The sequence below is a fragment of the Lottia gigantea genome (assembly GCF_000327385.1).
Source record: "Lottia gigantea unplaced genomic scaffold LOTGIsca_167, whole genome shotgun sequence".
Classification (NCBI taxonomy): domain Eukaryota; kingdom Metazoa; phylum Mollusca; class Gastropoda; family Lottiidae; genus Lottia; species Lottia gigantea.
This window is the reverse complement of record NW_008708079.1, coordinates 118,501-135,114: the sequence shown is the minus strand read 5'-3', so window position 1 is coordinate 135,114 and position 16,614 is coordinate 118,501. Positions and strand designations below refer to the sequence as shown.

Below are 16,614 nucleotides of genomic sequence, written 5' to 3'. Positions count from 1 at the left end.
TTGAGATCGGAAGAGAGTGTGAGAAACCATCTTCCACTGTTCAGGCTATACAGCATGAAACGAAGATTAGGCAATCCAGCAGGAGTTTGAAACCTATTTTGAAGGTACAGAATTCAAAGAGATTATGTTTTCGTTGTGGCAAGGGTGGACATATTGCCAAGTATTGTTTTGTCCATCAAGAGCAGTCGAGTTCTGATACGGTCATTAGTGTCAATTCACAGGATGTCATTGGACATAATAACACCACAGTTGTTGATATTAATGGTAATGTGTGTTCAGGTTTGCTAGACACTGAATCTACGATTTCCGAGTTCTTCATACTATGAGGACTACCTGGAAAGTGAGGATTGTAAAATCACACCTTTGAGTCAACTCATAGTCATTGAGAGTGCTGGTAGTGAGTCTTTGCCATATCTTGGGTGTGTCCCAGTTTGAATTCTGAAGGTTTGGACTGTTTGTTCCTTGTGGTTCCAGACACAGCTTTTCACAGAGCTACTCCAGTTCTGATAAGAACTAATGTTTTGAAAACATTGAGTCAGAAATTTGCTGAATATTCAAACAGAAGTGAATTGCCAGATATTTGGAAGTTTACATTCAATTGTATGAGACTTCAGGATAAGCAGCTTTGTTCCAAGGTGGGAATAATACGCTGTGTGGAGGAAAAGCCTATAGTTATAGGTAGTAATAAATCTGTGTGTCTGGCAGGTAGGGTTAGCAACTTGTCTGTGCCTTTCAGGCAAAGGGTGTTGTTTCAGAGTTCGGAGGATTCAGTCATTCCGGCTTCAATTGAAGTCACTCCGACTCTGAACAACGTTGACCCAGGTGTTGAAAAGACAGTTGTTGTTAGATTATCTAATTTAACCTTATCTCCAGTAAGGATTTTTCCGCACAGTGTACTATGTGAGTTACATCCAGTAGAGATTGTAAGGAAAACATCTGTTAACAGCTGATTCCATCATCAGCTGAACCTACAAAAGCTTTCTTAGATGAGATAGATTTTGCTACTTCTGCAATTTCTAAGGAACAAGTAGTGGACTTGAAGAAGTTTTTGTAGAGCTGGAAACAAATCTTTTCTCAACACGACAAGGACATTGGGAGTATAAGTATGGTCAAGCATAAGATCTTGCTCACAGATAACATACCATTTAAACAGCCACATAGAAGAATTCCCCCAGCTATGTACGATGAAGTAAAGCATCATCTTGAAGATCTTTTGGATGCTGGTATTATTGATAGAAGTCATAGTCCATATGCATCACCAATTGTATTGGCTCGAAAGAAAGACAACTCTCTGCGCATGTGCGTAGATTATCGAATGCTTAATTCGAAGACAGTAAGAGATGCATATGCACTTCCACGCATTGAAGAACTCTTAGATAATCTTGTCGGATGTAAGTATTTTTCTGTGGTTGATATGAAGTCTGGATATCATCAGGTTAGTATAGGTGAAAATGATAAAGATAAGACAGCCTTTACAGTTGGACCACTATAATCGGATGCCTTTTGGTTTGACCAAGACTGTTTAGGAGATTTGAATTGGAAGATCTGTGCTATATTCATTGATGACCTAATTATTTTCAGCAAAACGTATGATGAACATCTTGATAGATTGTCTAAGGTATTTGGGAAGTTAGCTGAAAACGGAATTAAATTGTCTCCTAAGAAATGCGAGTTTTTCAAAGAACAAGTTAGATATTTATGTCATGTAGTGTCATCAGATGGAGTTAAAACCGATCCTAAGAAAACAGACAAGGTGGCATCTTGGCCAGTTCCTAACAACCAGGAGGTGTTGAGAAGTTTTCTAGGTTTCGTTGGTTACTATCGGAGGTTTATCAAACAGTTTTCCATCATTGCTAAGCCTTTAAATGACATGTTGATCGGAGGACCGATTTCCAAGAAGAGGAGGAAGGGGTCAAAGGAAATGATGTCAACACCTAAAGACTGGATGTGGGGCGGTGAACAGCAGTCAGCATTTCAACAACTGAAAGAAGTTTTGGTAAATCCACCTATTCTAGCCTATGCAGATTTCACTAAGCCTTTTGTTTTACACACAGATGCTAGTGGGTTTGGTTTAGGTGCGGTTCTGTACCAGGAGTTGGATGGGGAAGAGAGAGTCATCTCTTATGCAAGTCGTTCCCTTTCTCGATCTGAAAAGAATTACCCCACTCACAAACTTGAATTTTTGGCATTAAAATGGGCAGTCACAGAGAAATTTCACCAGTATCTCTTTAACACTAAATTTACAGTATATACCGATAACAATCCCTTGACGTATATTTTAACAACAGCGAAATTAGATGAAACAGGACACAGATGGTTGGCAGTGTTGTCCAACTACAACTTCAATATAAAATATAAGCCAGGTAAGAAGAACGCTGATCCAGATGCATTAAGTCGTCTTCCACAGTATGTTGAAGTTGATGAAAGCATTATAGGAGCTTTAAAGAATGTAGAACTAGAGGAAGGGTATTGTAGGACTATTAGTATGTCGCATCAATCTGCTCCAGATTTGATTACTTCTGGTTCTTCAATTATTTCCAACGATGAATGGATAGAGCGTCAACAGACAGATGATCTACTAGGTAAGTTGATCACAAGTTTAGAAACCGGAACAACTTATAAGTCATCATCAGCAGAGGAAGCAGCATTACTCAGAGATAAAGACCAATTCGTTCTTAGATCGGGTGTGCTGTACAGGAGAATTATTGGTGATGAAGTAGAGGAGTATAAACTTGTTCTACCATCAAGCTATAGATCAGCAGCTTTAAAGGGTATCATGATGATTTAGGTCATCAAGGTCGAGATAGAACTGTAAGTCTCGCTAGAGAAAGATTCTACTGGCCTAAGATGGTGAAGGACATAGAGGATTACATCAAAAACTGTCCACGTTGTTTGAGAAGGAAGTCTATACCATCATTTTGTCCACTTGTGAATATTACCACCACCAGTCCACTAGAGTTAGTCTGTATGGATTGTGTTTGTGTAGAGCAGTGTAAGGGAGGATATGACAGCATACTTGTGATTACTGATCACTTTACTCGTTACACCCAAGCTGTACCTGTTCGTAATACCACCGCGAAAACTACTGCTAAAGCCTTCTTTGACACTTTCATAGTCCATTACGGAATCCCGCAACGCATTCACAGTGACCAAGGGCAACAATTTGAGGATAAGTTGATTAAGGAGCTCTGTACTTTCACTGGAATGGAGAAGTCCAGAGCAACACCGTATCATCCTCAGGGAAATCGACAGTGCGGCTTTAATCGAACTCTATTAAACATGTTAGGTACACTACATCCGGACCAGAAACTGATTGGAAGACCTATGTCCCTTCTATAGTTCATGCATATAATTGCACAACCCATTCTGCGACAGAATATTCACCTTTTCAGCTGATGTTCGGACGAAAGCCTACTTTTGCAGTAGATGTTATGCTTGAACTTGTCAACCCAGGTAAAGAGGCCACTAAAAGTTATAACACCTACATTGACTCACTGAAGGAGAAGCTCGAACATGCATACCACACCGCAGTATCCCGTAACCATCAGGCGCAGAAGTATAAGTTTAATCTTAGAGCCAGGTCTAATATTCTTGAACCAGGTGATAGAGTTTTAGTTAGACGTTTAGCGTTTAAGGAAGGTCGTCATAAGATTGGGGACAAGTGGAAGGATGATGTCGACAAGGTAGTTCGACAACCAAACGCAGATATACCAGTGTATGATGTGTGTACTGAGAGCGGAGAAGGCCAACTGTGAACCTTGCACAGGAACCATCTTTTACCTGTTAGCTCGATACCTATCATTGATCCTGTACCAACAAGACCTCGGCCAAAACCAAGACTAAAGGGTAAGTTAAGATCTAAAGTACTTGTCGTTGAAGAAGTTGATGAGGAGGAAAGTGAGGACAGTGGAGAAGAGGACCAGGTGATTGTAGTGGAATGGACGGACTACCAATCCATAGCTAGCCCTGCTGCGACACCTGATCTAGTGGCTGATATCACCACAGATGATGAACCAGTTGCTGAGCCTGTTCCTGAACCAGTATCAGTTCCAGAACCAGTTCCTGAAAATATAGATCCTTTACCACCAGAGTCTGAAGCAGCATTTGAGTCTCCAGTTCAACTTGAAGTTCCTCGCAGATCAACTAGAGCTACCAGGACACCAACAAGGTTTAACGATTATGTTATGACACAGCAAGCAGATTGCGAGCTGAGTTGGCACATTCATTGTTACCAACAGATTTTGTGTCGATGTCACCAGAAAGGTTAGAAGCAGTTTTGCAAATGTTGCCATCTTTATGTAAATCTTTGTTTTCTGATGTATTTTAAATGGTAAGCACAGTATTAGTTTAGTTTAAATGTTTTAGTTTTGGTGGGTAGTTAAGTTTAATATGTCATTGTAGATCACAATGTTCAAGTAGATTGATTTTAGTTTTGTGCTTTGAAACACAATTTTATTTGTGTAAATGTTGGGACAACATTTTTCCGAAGGAGGGGAGTATGTTGAAGGGTGTAATTAAACTGCTTTTAATTTTAATTAGTTGTTTTCAGTTCACAGTATTAAACTAACAGTTACACTTCACTGCCTTTTCTACCTTTCTATATCTTTTCTCTGTTTCTGATCTTTATTCATCTTGGTGTCTATATTTGTTCATCTGAGCTGTAATGACCCCCTGAGTTGTATTTTCCCTATGTCTTTGTGGTCATTCTGTCTATATAGTTTGAATTTGTAGGATGGCTTGTTCTGTCATTCAGTATTGTATTTTCTGTAATATGGTGTAATTGAAGTTTCTTCAATTAGGTTTATAGCTTTCTTTAAGTGTTTGTGTACACTTTTCCAGTGTGTACCTTGGATTTTAAACCTAGGATAACTTTTAGTATAGGTATGTAAAAGTTCTGTACTTATATCTTTGTTTGTGTGGGTAACTAAGGTGTCGGCCATATTGTAATTTGGTTAAGTTAAGCACATACATTTCTGCAGTCAAATATTACATTTCATTAATTCTTATATTTAATCCATTACATTCATTACATTCATAACCTACATTATTTTATTACAGATTCCCTTTATATAACCCTTGGTGGTAAGGTGCTACACCTTTACTTTGGTAAGCGTTTAAACCCCTTTTAGGGTAAGCATTGTTATATACATATTGTATTGTGCATAGCTAAGTATTTTAGTTAGTATGTATTAGTGTGTTAAGGATAGGTTTTTCATTGATATTTATATTTTTCTGTATATTTCATACAGTTCGGTAGTTATAACATATGGTTGCCTATATAATATATATATCTATTGTGATTAAGTTTTACCTTTATTTTATGACCTGTTTGTAATTATGTTTATTTGTACTTTCATGGTTTTTGTTGATTATTAAATCTATTAATTTGAACCTTTGGTGTGATGATTTAACCCCCATCACCACCCTCGACAACACTATTGTGAAAATATTCAAATTCCTATGAAAATAATAGGCCTAGCAAAATAGAACTTCCATAGACAATTTTAAAATGATCTGTAGCCTATTCCTGAAGGTTCAAAACAAAAACATTTAAGATGTGAAATATGATTTTAGGAACTGAAAGATTGCAGGCTAGACTTAAACCTACAGCCATTCCACACATTTTTCCCTGGCAGAAAAGGCTGACGGATACAGAGAAAGGTAGAAGAGAAAGATGTAAGAGAAGACTATTAGATATGGAGGAAGAGGCTAGAAATTTAGATGCGCAGATTACAAATGATTTAAATGTTGTTGGTGAAGAAATAATCAATGACACATTGAAGGGTAATATTAAGCTCTAACTGTTCCATTATTTTGTAAAATACAGAAAACCAACTTATTCATTGTTTTTCTACAACTATATTATTTTATATGTTCAAAGTCATTTGTTTTATTTTGCTTTCCAATTCTACATACAGAGAATATTTGTAAAATTCTATGTAACTTTATTGGAAATTTTGTCAGTAGAGATGCCCTTAAAATTAAGTAAAAAAAAATATGTGATCTCTGCTTCTATGACCTATGGCATTGAAATAATTCCATCAATGTGACTGAAATACTTAATGAATCGTTAACCAAAAGTAAATTTACTAAATGCATTCTTTTACAACCCATTTCAGATTCAAATGAAGCTTCTACAGAATTAGTTAGTCTTCAGTTTGTTGACAAGGCTTCCCAATGTGAAATCACTACCCAGAACAGATTTTCTACCAGTTTTTTTATCCATGACCCAAAGGGTATTCATTACTACACAGGACTGGAAAACTATGAGAAATTTATGTTTGTATTTTCAACTCTTGGTTCTGGTGTAAACTACCGTAAGTATTATCACAGTGTAACACCAAAGATTTCTGTTGTTGATCAGTTTTTTATGTGTTTAATTAAGTTACGTCAACATTTGACAAATTTTGCACTTTCTAGGATGTTTGATATGTCTGAAAATGCAGTTACCAATATTTTCGTCACCTGGATCCATTTTTTAGCTTTCCAATGGGGTGAAGTAAACCAAGATGTGGCACAGTATTTTTGTCCATCTGATTTCAAAGCTAAGTTCCCAACTACCACAGTCATTCTTGATGGGACAGAATTTTCTGTCAAACAATCAAAGAACCCTATCTTGCAACAAGGGACTTTTTCCACATACAAAAACAGCTAAGGTTGTTGTTGGGGCAACTCCAGGGGGATTAGTGTCTTATGTCTCAGATGCCTATGGGGGCTCGACAAGTGATCGCCAGATAGTGGAGAGAAGCAATTTGGTGGCTTTATGTGACCCGGGAGACAGTATCATGGTATACAAGGGTTTTAACATACAGGACCTTTTTACTTCTAAAAATGTAACAGTTAATATTCCCACATTTTTTAAGAATAAAAATCGTTTGTCAGGCCATACCATTATGAAAGATGGAAAGATTGCAAGTAAACGTGTCCATATTGAGCGAATTATTGGGCTGGCCAAGACTTATAAAATATTGAATGCATAACTTAATAACACTGAACTATCCCTTGCTACAGAAATTTCAAAAGTTTATTTTATTCTTTGTAACTTTAGAGAGTGCATTGTTCCAAAATATGCATAATGCCAATTTCAAGTGTAAGAAGTCATCTTCACAATGTCAAGCTATACTAACTACATACTTATACCTTGAAGCAGTTTGATAAGATTGCTTGGTAGCTAATTCAGCCATTTGGAGCCCTCCTTTCTGGCTCTATTAGCTACCATGCAATCTAATCAAATTCAAGGAAGGTGACTATTGCAGTCAAAGTATAAGTATGTATTTCGTAATGGCTTGACGCTGTGAAGATGAGGGACAATATGCAAACTTTTCATCATCTTGCACCCCCATTTTTTGTGTGTTTTATTGAGCAGCAATGATAGGTGCAGCACCAAGCAGGATACGCTTACTCTTCTAGACATCTGATGCCAGTTTTCATAATGAAATAATTACTCATTATACTTGATATACTTCCAATGTATTGATGAATTGTTTCAATGAACTTTCTCACCTGTTATGAAACTTACACAATGAAATGATATAATATAAAAAACACTAAACCAGTCTTATCATTTGCTATATTTATTTTAATCTAATAAAAATCAGATAACAATTTCTCTTTTTTCTTCTGAAGATCAAAATTGTTCCTAATACTACTACTGTCTTTGCAAAAAATCCACATTCAGTAGTTTTGGTTTTACACAGTTTTTCATATTCATGAACTGCAACTGATTCATATTTTAAACCATGCAGCACTGAATTTGTTTTCAAATCACAAGATAAAAGCAGACTCTGAAATTAGTTAATTTTGTCCTGTCTGTCTGTCCCCCTTGAAATTCGGCCAAAGTTTGAAGCTGTGATTTGTATCTCACGAACCTTTTTCCATTCTCTGCATTTATTTTGTCCCCGTGTATGAAATTCAATAAAACTGACATCTTCATCATTTATGGAAATCAACTGAAAACAAAAAATATTGGTCATCTAACACATTTTCTAAAAGGGTCTGGTACAGTATTCAAATATTCTCTTAAATGTTTTCCCTCCATATACACTATGAGTATCAATAGAAATAAGTTAATCATGAAATAATCCAACATCATTCAAGACTGTTCCAACTACAATCAGTCCAACTACTCATTTTTATCATTTTAACATTGTCCAAGACCATATCTTTCAGACCAGGTTTGCACACAGTGTTGTAAAAATTGCATCAGGTCCAAACCACGCCCCATTCGTCATAATTCCTCAAAATAAAGACCTGTATAAATAAGTGTTTTGTACTGCCTAAAAATGAAAGTAATTTAGGAATACTACCTCTTAAAATAAAGATAAAATGAAGAATTCTGTTGTATATTTATGACTATGTAAATCCACTGAAAATATATTCTCTTACAAGCAAATTATAAGAATTTTAATTTTTATCATCATTCTAAGAGGTAACATTTCTTAATTAATGTGGAATATATATCATTACCTTTTCATCTACTAAGAACTGGTAGGCAGCATCGTATTCAAGATAGTCGTGATCTACAAGAACTCCATGAAGATTGGCTGGAGGGACTAACTGCATGGCTGGCATTGATCCTCCATAATTAGCCTGTAGAGAATGAATTCATGGATTTGTGAATTTACAATACACTAAGATCTGTTTTATATAAGGAATATACAATCATCAGTACTTAGGTAGTAAAATGATGTGATATGGTTATTCATTTATCTTATTATAAACTGGCAACAGGACTTATAATTGCATATACATGTAATGAAGGATAGTTTCAATCTTTTCCATCATTGCAGTTCAATATTGATATTCATGAAAGATTAACATGTTACCTGATAGTTAACACACAAACTTCTTAGTTCTGAATTGTAGTTTTCTCGGTTTTTATCACAGTCTCTTCTTGGGTCATATCGAATATTTCCATTTGGTTAACTGTCATTTTCTGTCTCTTCCTAGGAAGTGATATCCCAGTCAATTTCAGTGGTGAGCCCTTGTGTGGTTTAGAATGGTGAAAGGATTGGAGAACCTAAAATAAAATAAAGTGGGACAATAAAACATAAGTTGTTCACATGCATGGTTAAAATCTGTTGAAAATGTTATGACTGCAAATAAATGTAATCGTGTTTTATTGTTTGTTTAGAATTTTACACCAATTCTCACTCATGTAATTCAAGACAAAAGACAGATTTGAAATCGCATCCAAGTTAAAAACAAGTTCTAGCATAAACTTGTGACCGATAGCTGTTTCCCACTCAACAATAGATTCTCTTGTAAAAAACTGAAACTTAAATATACCTCACCTTGGTGCATGTAACTTCAGTCAATATCTTTTCCTCTTGAATGAAGCAGATCGTACCATAAACTAATGTGCAGACATGTTTGCAATGTGCTGCTGGGCCTTGACCTGCACCACATTCACACTGTGCTTCACCAATCACGCCACTGCCTTCCAAAATTACATCCACCTTGTACGAAACATTCTTTTTCATTTCTGCCCACCCAACAGCTGTCAAGTAAAGGGAACCATTTGGACCTGGTGCAGCTTGGAGAAACCGAAGAAATCTGGGATTAGAAATATTAAAACAGAACCTAAAAAAACATGTTGTTACTGAAAATACATATATGGTATTCCAAAATGTTAGACACCACACATTTAAAATTTATGCAGCTTCATGCACGGAGATAGGGAATAGGGATGTTTATTGAAAGGAGATAAATATGAAAAGAGGATTTTGGGATGACAAAACTCAGCTGGGGAAAGTGAAAAAGGATACAGATTATTTTGGCAAAATAACTAAAGAGACATATCATAGTATGATTTGTCAAATGACAACACAAAACCACAGGAAATTGAACATTGTTACATAAGCCAAGATAAAAACGAAAAGGAAGCTGCCAAGAGGGTGTAACAAGATCAGAACACAACAAATATCAAGGGTCCTATACTGTCACATAGGGTGTGAAAATGGTGGGATCAAAACATTTGTTTCCTCACCTTTGATTGTAAAAATCCACTATTTTACCAGTATCTAATGGTTTGTTGAACTGCTGCAAATATTCCTCAAGGCGAGAAATATTCACTTATCATTCCAGTGTGTACATCTTTATATTGGCTGTTATCGGGGAGTGTCTTCCTATATTCTGGCTCGAGTGGCACAGCAAGTTTGTTTTCTCTGTAAAACTGCAACCTGGTATAACAGAAATTAAAAAGTAAACAAACATGTCAAAAATATTTAAATAATAAGTTTGAACTAGCCTACCTTCCACCATTTCCAATCAGCAGCACAGCCAAGAGGGGGAGGAGAGGGGTAGGCTAGTGACGGTGGCACTCTCGGTGCACACTTCCATTAGATTAAAATTAAATCCACATAATTATTTTTCAGCCGACATCATCAAATATCATTGTTGTGGAGAGCACAAGAAAGGGAGAAAACTCCCTTGCAAATCCTTAAATCGACATTCAGGCTATTTTTGGATCAATCAATGGTGATCTTCATGAAATTTGAAGAACGACGGTCTTTTTCAAAGAAATTTCTAATAAGCAACATGCTACCCTTTAATACAACCATGGGTACTCTTATATGATTATCATGAGGCATACTAGCCAGATAAGAGTACGGTAGGCCATCCGTCTGTCGTCTGTGACTAAAATGATTAAAAATGAGAGTGAACGATGACAAAACACCCACAATGCCCACATATAGTCTAAACTTACCGATCACATAAGTCCTGTTTACTGCCAGAAACCTTCGCCACATATGTCCTCATTCTGTTTTAAGTTCTGATATGCTCATGGAGTTGATAGGAGGTTTTGATGTCATTTTCAGTTAGGTTTCAGATGGTTAAAAAATCCGATAACTAAGCTTGCAGACGACAGTTCGACTTGTGCGCTTCCTGACGTCAAGACCGAGTTGCTTATCAGCGCCACCTCGCAGATTAGTACTGGATTTACCCCATTGAAATACGTCATATACCCTGAACTCCAAGTAATAAAAGTATAAGCAACGACCCATATACCGGCTGCTCGGGTATATATTGCGAAAGTGTTTGGCTGGTAAACCGGCCGCTAGGGTTGAAAGGGTTAAGATTAAAATTACAATATGACCTCATAAGGTTTATGACATCACAATCTTAGAAACCACATAACAAGAGAAGGGTCAAATCACAAAATGGTGGGAGGCAATTTGATTCTTGATAACATGACCTCAGAAGATTAATGACATCAAAATCTTAGATACAACATATTAAGTATGTAATGATGACTTCAGGATTTGCCAAAAAATCTAAACAGGAAGGGAAAAAAGGAGGGGGGGGGGAGGGGGGGTTAATACACTAATATTTAGCAATTTTGAAACCTCCTGGGTTGAATTCATTCAATCCATACGGCCATACAGAGTCAAGTCTATGAATCCACAGAGTTTCTGCACTGTCTAATTTGCTTTTGCTTTCATTTGGAATTTTCTCAAGAAGTGTGCATTTATAATTATGACCAGGTTGGTTAAAATGGGGGGCAATATGAGGAGTTTTATGAAACTTTTTCAATTTAATGTTGCTCCTATGTTTGTTATGTCTAATATTGAAGGGGGTTATTGTCTGGCCAACATACTGAAATTTACATAATTCACAAGTAAGGCAATATATAACAAAATTACTCTGACAATTTAAAGAGTCTTTGATATAAAATGATTTTGAGTGTCTATTGGTGATTGTGTTAGTTGTGTTTATCTTTTCACAAGTTTTGCACTTGGGTTTATTACAAGGTACACATCCCACACTTTTAGAAATATTCACATTTTCTACACACTGTTTTAATTTGTTTTACCTTAATAAATTTCCCAAGGTCCTATTCCTGAGTCCTGCCACAATGTCCGTCATTCTGTAGCTTGTCCTTAAAATGTCTGTGTCTTTGGCCATTTTGTGTAGATTTGGTTGTCGTGGGTCATAGGTGTTAGTTTATGGAATAATCTTCATTTTCTTTTCATCTTCTTCTGCTTGGTGTTAGGGAAATAGCAGTTCAAGGCATGATCTTTCACTTGCTTTGCTAAAGGCAGTTTCTACAATGTGGTCTTTATATCCAGAATTCTTCAAATTGAAATAATCTATTGTTTTCCCATTCGTTCTTACTACAAATTCTTCGTATTCTGAGTGCACCACTGAAAGGTATTGATTTAAAAGTATGTCTAGGATGGCAGGTGGTAGATAGTGGTGGCTAGCTGTTTCTTTACAGAATAGATCAGTTTCTAATCTGTTACCCTCTTTAATTACTTTTACATCTAAAAAATTCACTTTATCTGTGTCAATATCCATTGTAAATTTAATTTTGGGGTGAAGATTATTCAATTTGTGTAAAAATTTGTGAGATTCTTCTGGTGATTTAGTAGACTGAGCCCAAATGTCATCAATAAATCTGCAGGATATGTCTGGTTTTTCAGATAAAGAATTCAGATAAATGTATTTATCCAATAGGTCATATAGATATTGGCATATGTAACTGCAAAGGGTGTCCCCATAGATGTCCCAGATATCTGTCTGAAGAAGTTCCCATTGAATTCAAATTCATTGTTGTGCAGAACAAAGTCTGCAACTTGTAGAATGCTATTAGTTTCTTCTAGACTGATGTTGTTCGTTTTCTCCAGAGCATCCTTAAAAGCATCCAGACCTTCAGATATAATGATGTTGGGATAAAGGCTAATAACATCAAGAGTAAGTAGGTGACTATCTTTTGATACAGAACTGTTGTTGAGAGATTGGATTTTTTGTAGAAAATGAGTGGTGTCTCTGACAACTTCATGACAGTAATCCTGAGCTACCTCTTTTAATTTCCAGTCAAGCCATTGAGATGCCTTATATGTAGGAGCTGTTATCTGACTACATATGGGTCTGCCAGGTGGAATTTCTGATGTAGTTTTAACTTTATGTATTTTGCCAAGAATGTAAAAGTGGGCTGGTGTCTTAACTAGTCTATGGAGGATAGCTTCCTTCTCTTTATCATCAATTTTCAATGAATAAATTAAATTTTTCAGTTGATCATAGATTTCATTAGAATTATCTTTCCCTACCTTCTGATACACTGAATTGTCCTAAAGATGTTTCTCACATTCTTTGATATAGTCTTGTCGGTCCCAAATAACTACCACCTCCTTTGTCAGCTTGACCAATTTCTGTATCATTCCTTAATGCTGACAATGCTAATCTTTCTTCTGTTGTTAGATTATTGTGGATTCTTTTTTCTGTGTGACTTTTCACAGTTTGAGATTGGCTGAGGCAAAAAATATTAGACATAACAAACATAGGAGCAACATTAAATTGAAAGATAGCTTGCCAGGCAAGGTAATATACGCCCACTGGCAGCTTTGATTTTGAATAAAAATATTTAGCAGTGCAGTAACAATCACCAGTATGAAATATTCAACCTTCAGTCATACACTTCCTTTGAACTCTTTAGCGCAATACTGAATAATATTGAGCATGAGTTATTGCCCTTGTTCTTTAAAATGTGTTCAAGAACAAGGGCAATAACTCATACTAAATATTTTCCAATTCTTCTGATTTTCAATAGGGTTCATCCTTGGGTGATTACAAACACTCACACCAAGTTTCGTCCAAATCTGTCACAAGCTAAAAATTGAACACGTTTTCAACAACAGGGGCAATAACTGATACTTAATATTTTTCGATTCTTCTGATTTTCAATAGGGTTCATCCTTGGGTGATTACGAACAATCACACCAAGTTTCATCAAAATCCATCAAGAATTGTGCCTTCTAGAGTGTTTACAAGCTACAAATTGAACGCGTTTTCAAGAACAAGGGCAATAACTCATACTAAATATTTTTCAATTTTTCTGATTTTCGATAGGGTTTATCCTTCGTTGATAACAAACACTTATGTCAAGTTTGGTCAAAATCCACCAAGAATTGTGCCTTCTAGAATGTTTAGGAGCTAAAAATTGAACACGTTTTCAAGAACAAGGGCAATAACTCATACTCAGGGTTCATCCTTTGTTGATTACGAACACTTATGCCAATTTTCGTTAAAATCCATCAAGAATTGTGCCTTCTAGAGTGTTTACAAACTAAAAATTGAACGCGTTTTTAATAAAAATTCAAGAATTGTGTCTTGTAGAGTGTTTACGGACTGACTGACCGACATGGGTGACGGCAATATACGCCCCCCATTTCATGTGGGCGTATAAAAAGGTTCATAAAGCTCCTTATATTGCCCCCCATTTTAACCAAACTGGGACCATTTTCACAAAAGAGTTACGACAGGTCGTAAGTTTGCAACCGATCACAAAATAAATACAGTCTCAACTTTGGTCATATCTTAGGATTTAAGACCATTAGCTACGACATGTACTTAGATGTTGTACGACCGATCTTTCGTTATCAAAATGGTTGGTTGCATGGGGATGGGTCCGTAACACAACAAGATTTATAGGGTAGAGCTGTTAAATACCGCCTTAACGCTTGGGAAACTGCAGAAAAAGGAAATAAAAAGAAGTACTAGGCTACAAAGCAGTAGCAATTACAACATGTGGCTGTCGTAATTTGAGTCTCTCAGTCTCAAATGGACAGGTCTAGGTTGGAACATCTATTTTAAAATAATTGGTAAAATTGGAAGAGATGGTCTAGTTTCCTTATCTTTCACTATCAATCTCGTCTTTTTACTGTCCCCACTGACGACATTTTGATTTGTGTATTCTCTGCTTTGGAATCGTAGGTCTAAATAAAAAGCTGCTATTACAGATATTGCTGAGATGTCCTGTCGTACCAATGTACTATAGTCCACAAGAGAAATCAAATTCACTGAAAATTTGGTAGAATTTGACGCTCGCTTTGCTTTGACATTATGTCCGCTATAATGGCACCGTCGTAACAGAAACACATGATGTCACGCTATGGTTTTCGTCTTAACCATGTCGTAACTAAGATCGTCGTACGATCGTTTTGAGCAAGTGGTTCTAAGATCAGTACTAGCTACGATCGTATATTTCTTCTACACTTGGATCTAAACTTGCGATGAAACCGGCCCCTGGTCATGATTATAAATGCACACTTCTTGAGAAAATTACAAATGAAAGCAAAAACAAAAGCAAATTAGACAGTTCAGAAAATCTGTGGATTCATAGACATGACTCTGTATGGCCGTAAGGATTGAATGAACTCAACCCAGGAGGTTTCAAAATTGCTAAATATTAGTGTATTCCCCCCCCACTTTTTTCCCTTCCTGTTTAGATTTTTTGGCAAATCCTGAAGTCATCATTACATACTTGTTATGTTGTATCTAAGATTTTGATGTCATAAATCTTCTGAGGTCATGTTATCAAGAATAAAATTGCCTCCCACCATTTTGTGATTTGACCCTTCTCTTGTTATGTGGTTTCTAAGATTGTGACGTCATAAACCTTATGAGGTCATATTGTAATTTTAATCTTAACTGCCTTCCACCATTTGTAGTTTGTTTCTTCTTCCCCTGATGAAGTCAAAACTTTTTTGATGAAACGTTGGGTATTAAAGGATGATATTTGAGGTCAAGTTTTATTATTTATTACACCAAGTTCAGTTTACATCAAATGAATCGCTGTACTACTTGTGGTATTGGTGATCCCATCAAAAAGTCTTCTGTGATTGGTTATTACTGCCTGTTTTTTCTTTTTAGAATCACCCTATTTCATGTGGGAGTATAAAAAGCTGTATTTTTTTCACCCTCCATAACATATTGGATCGTAGATCTCAGAATGGCACCTCTTGCTACCTCAGTGTATATATTATCTACTCTAGCTTATATAATTTCATATTGAGTGCAGTTTTCTTGGTAATAATCGTCATCTAATTATTATTAAGTTACTGTCTAGTTCTTCTAATTCTTTACTTAATTTATTGTGGGACTTTGCTTCCCAGTTGGTTATCGATGTGTCAATTCTTTTTGGTTTTTTTTTTCGATTTGTCCACACCTTTTCAAGCAAAGGCTGCAACAGTTTCAGCAACATTTCTACATTAATGGACCTTTTGAAGTGACTTTTGTCGCTGACTTTTTTTGTTTTAATTTTAGTGTTTTTCAACTTCTACAATTTTATTTAAATCGATCTGAAAATTTAATAGTAGATAGACATTTTGATTTCGGACAAAAATGTATTTTCAAAATTTAGATATCACTTTCGGTTTTTACGTCATTTGCCTCTAAACTTGAAATTTCAACTTTCGGAATTTTGTCCGTGTTGATGTGACCAATTTTGTTAAAATCGATATTGGGCTTCAGGGGTAAATCTGATTTGTGTGATTTTGGTGTCTAAAGAATCAACAATCGATTGCTAACAATACATTTGTTTTATGTTTTCAGTAATTGTCAAAACTATTAAGGCTCATATCTAGTGACTTTGACCTTTGTTGACCTGAACAAAAGTTGTTGCCCCTTACGAGATATATCCGATAATATCTTCACTTTTGTTGTGCATCGTTAACTTCCATTTCTACAGCCATTTGAAAAGCGTGATTTTTAACTTTGAATAGCTCTGTCACGTGACTTTATTAACATACGACAAAATTTCTTATATTAGAGTGCATGATCTCTCCTTTTTGGCATTTGATCAAAACCGCACTTTTTAAAAATTGAAAATTT

At 35.9% G+C, this 16,614-nt stretch overlaps 2 protein-coding genes across 2 annotated transcripts; one reads left to right on the top strand and one right to left on the bottom strand.

Moving 5' to 3' along the window:
• Positions 1-6,647: 6,647 nt before the first annotated feature.
• On the top strand, positions 6,648-6,944 carry LOTGIDRAFT_98636 (hypothetical protein; the record flags this gene model as incomplete). The annotated part of the gene is made up of 1 exon (XM_009051409.1): positions 6,648-6,944. A coding segment is annotated over one exon (297 nt), but the record flags the coding sequence as incomplete, so codon positions are not given.
• Positions 6,945-7,574: 630 nt separating this feature from the next.
• On the bottom strand, positions 7,575-10,761 carry LOTGIDRAFT_173646 (hypothetical protein; the record flags this gene model as incomplete). The annotated part of the gene is made up of 5 exons (XM_009051420.1): positions 7,575-7,784; positions 7,869-7,949; positions 8,467-8,589; positions 9,294-9,582; positions 10,709-10,761. The coding sequence occupies 5 exons, from the start codon at positions 10,759-10,761 to the stop codon at positions 7,575-7,577; spliced, it is 756 nt and encodes a 251-aa protein (XP_009049668.1).
• Positions 10,762-16,614: the final 5,853 nt, after the last annotated feature.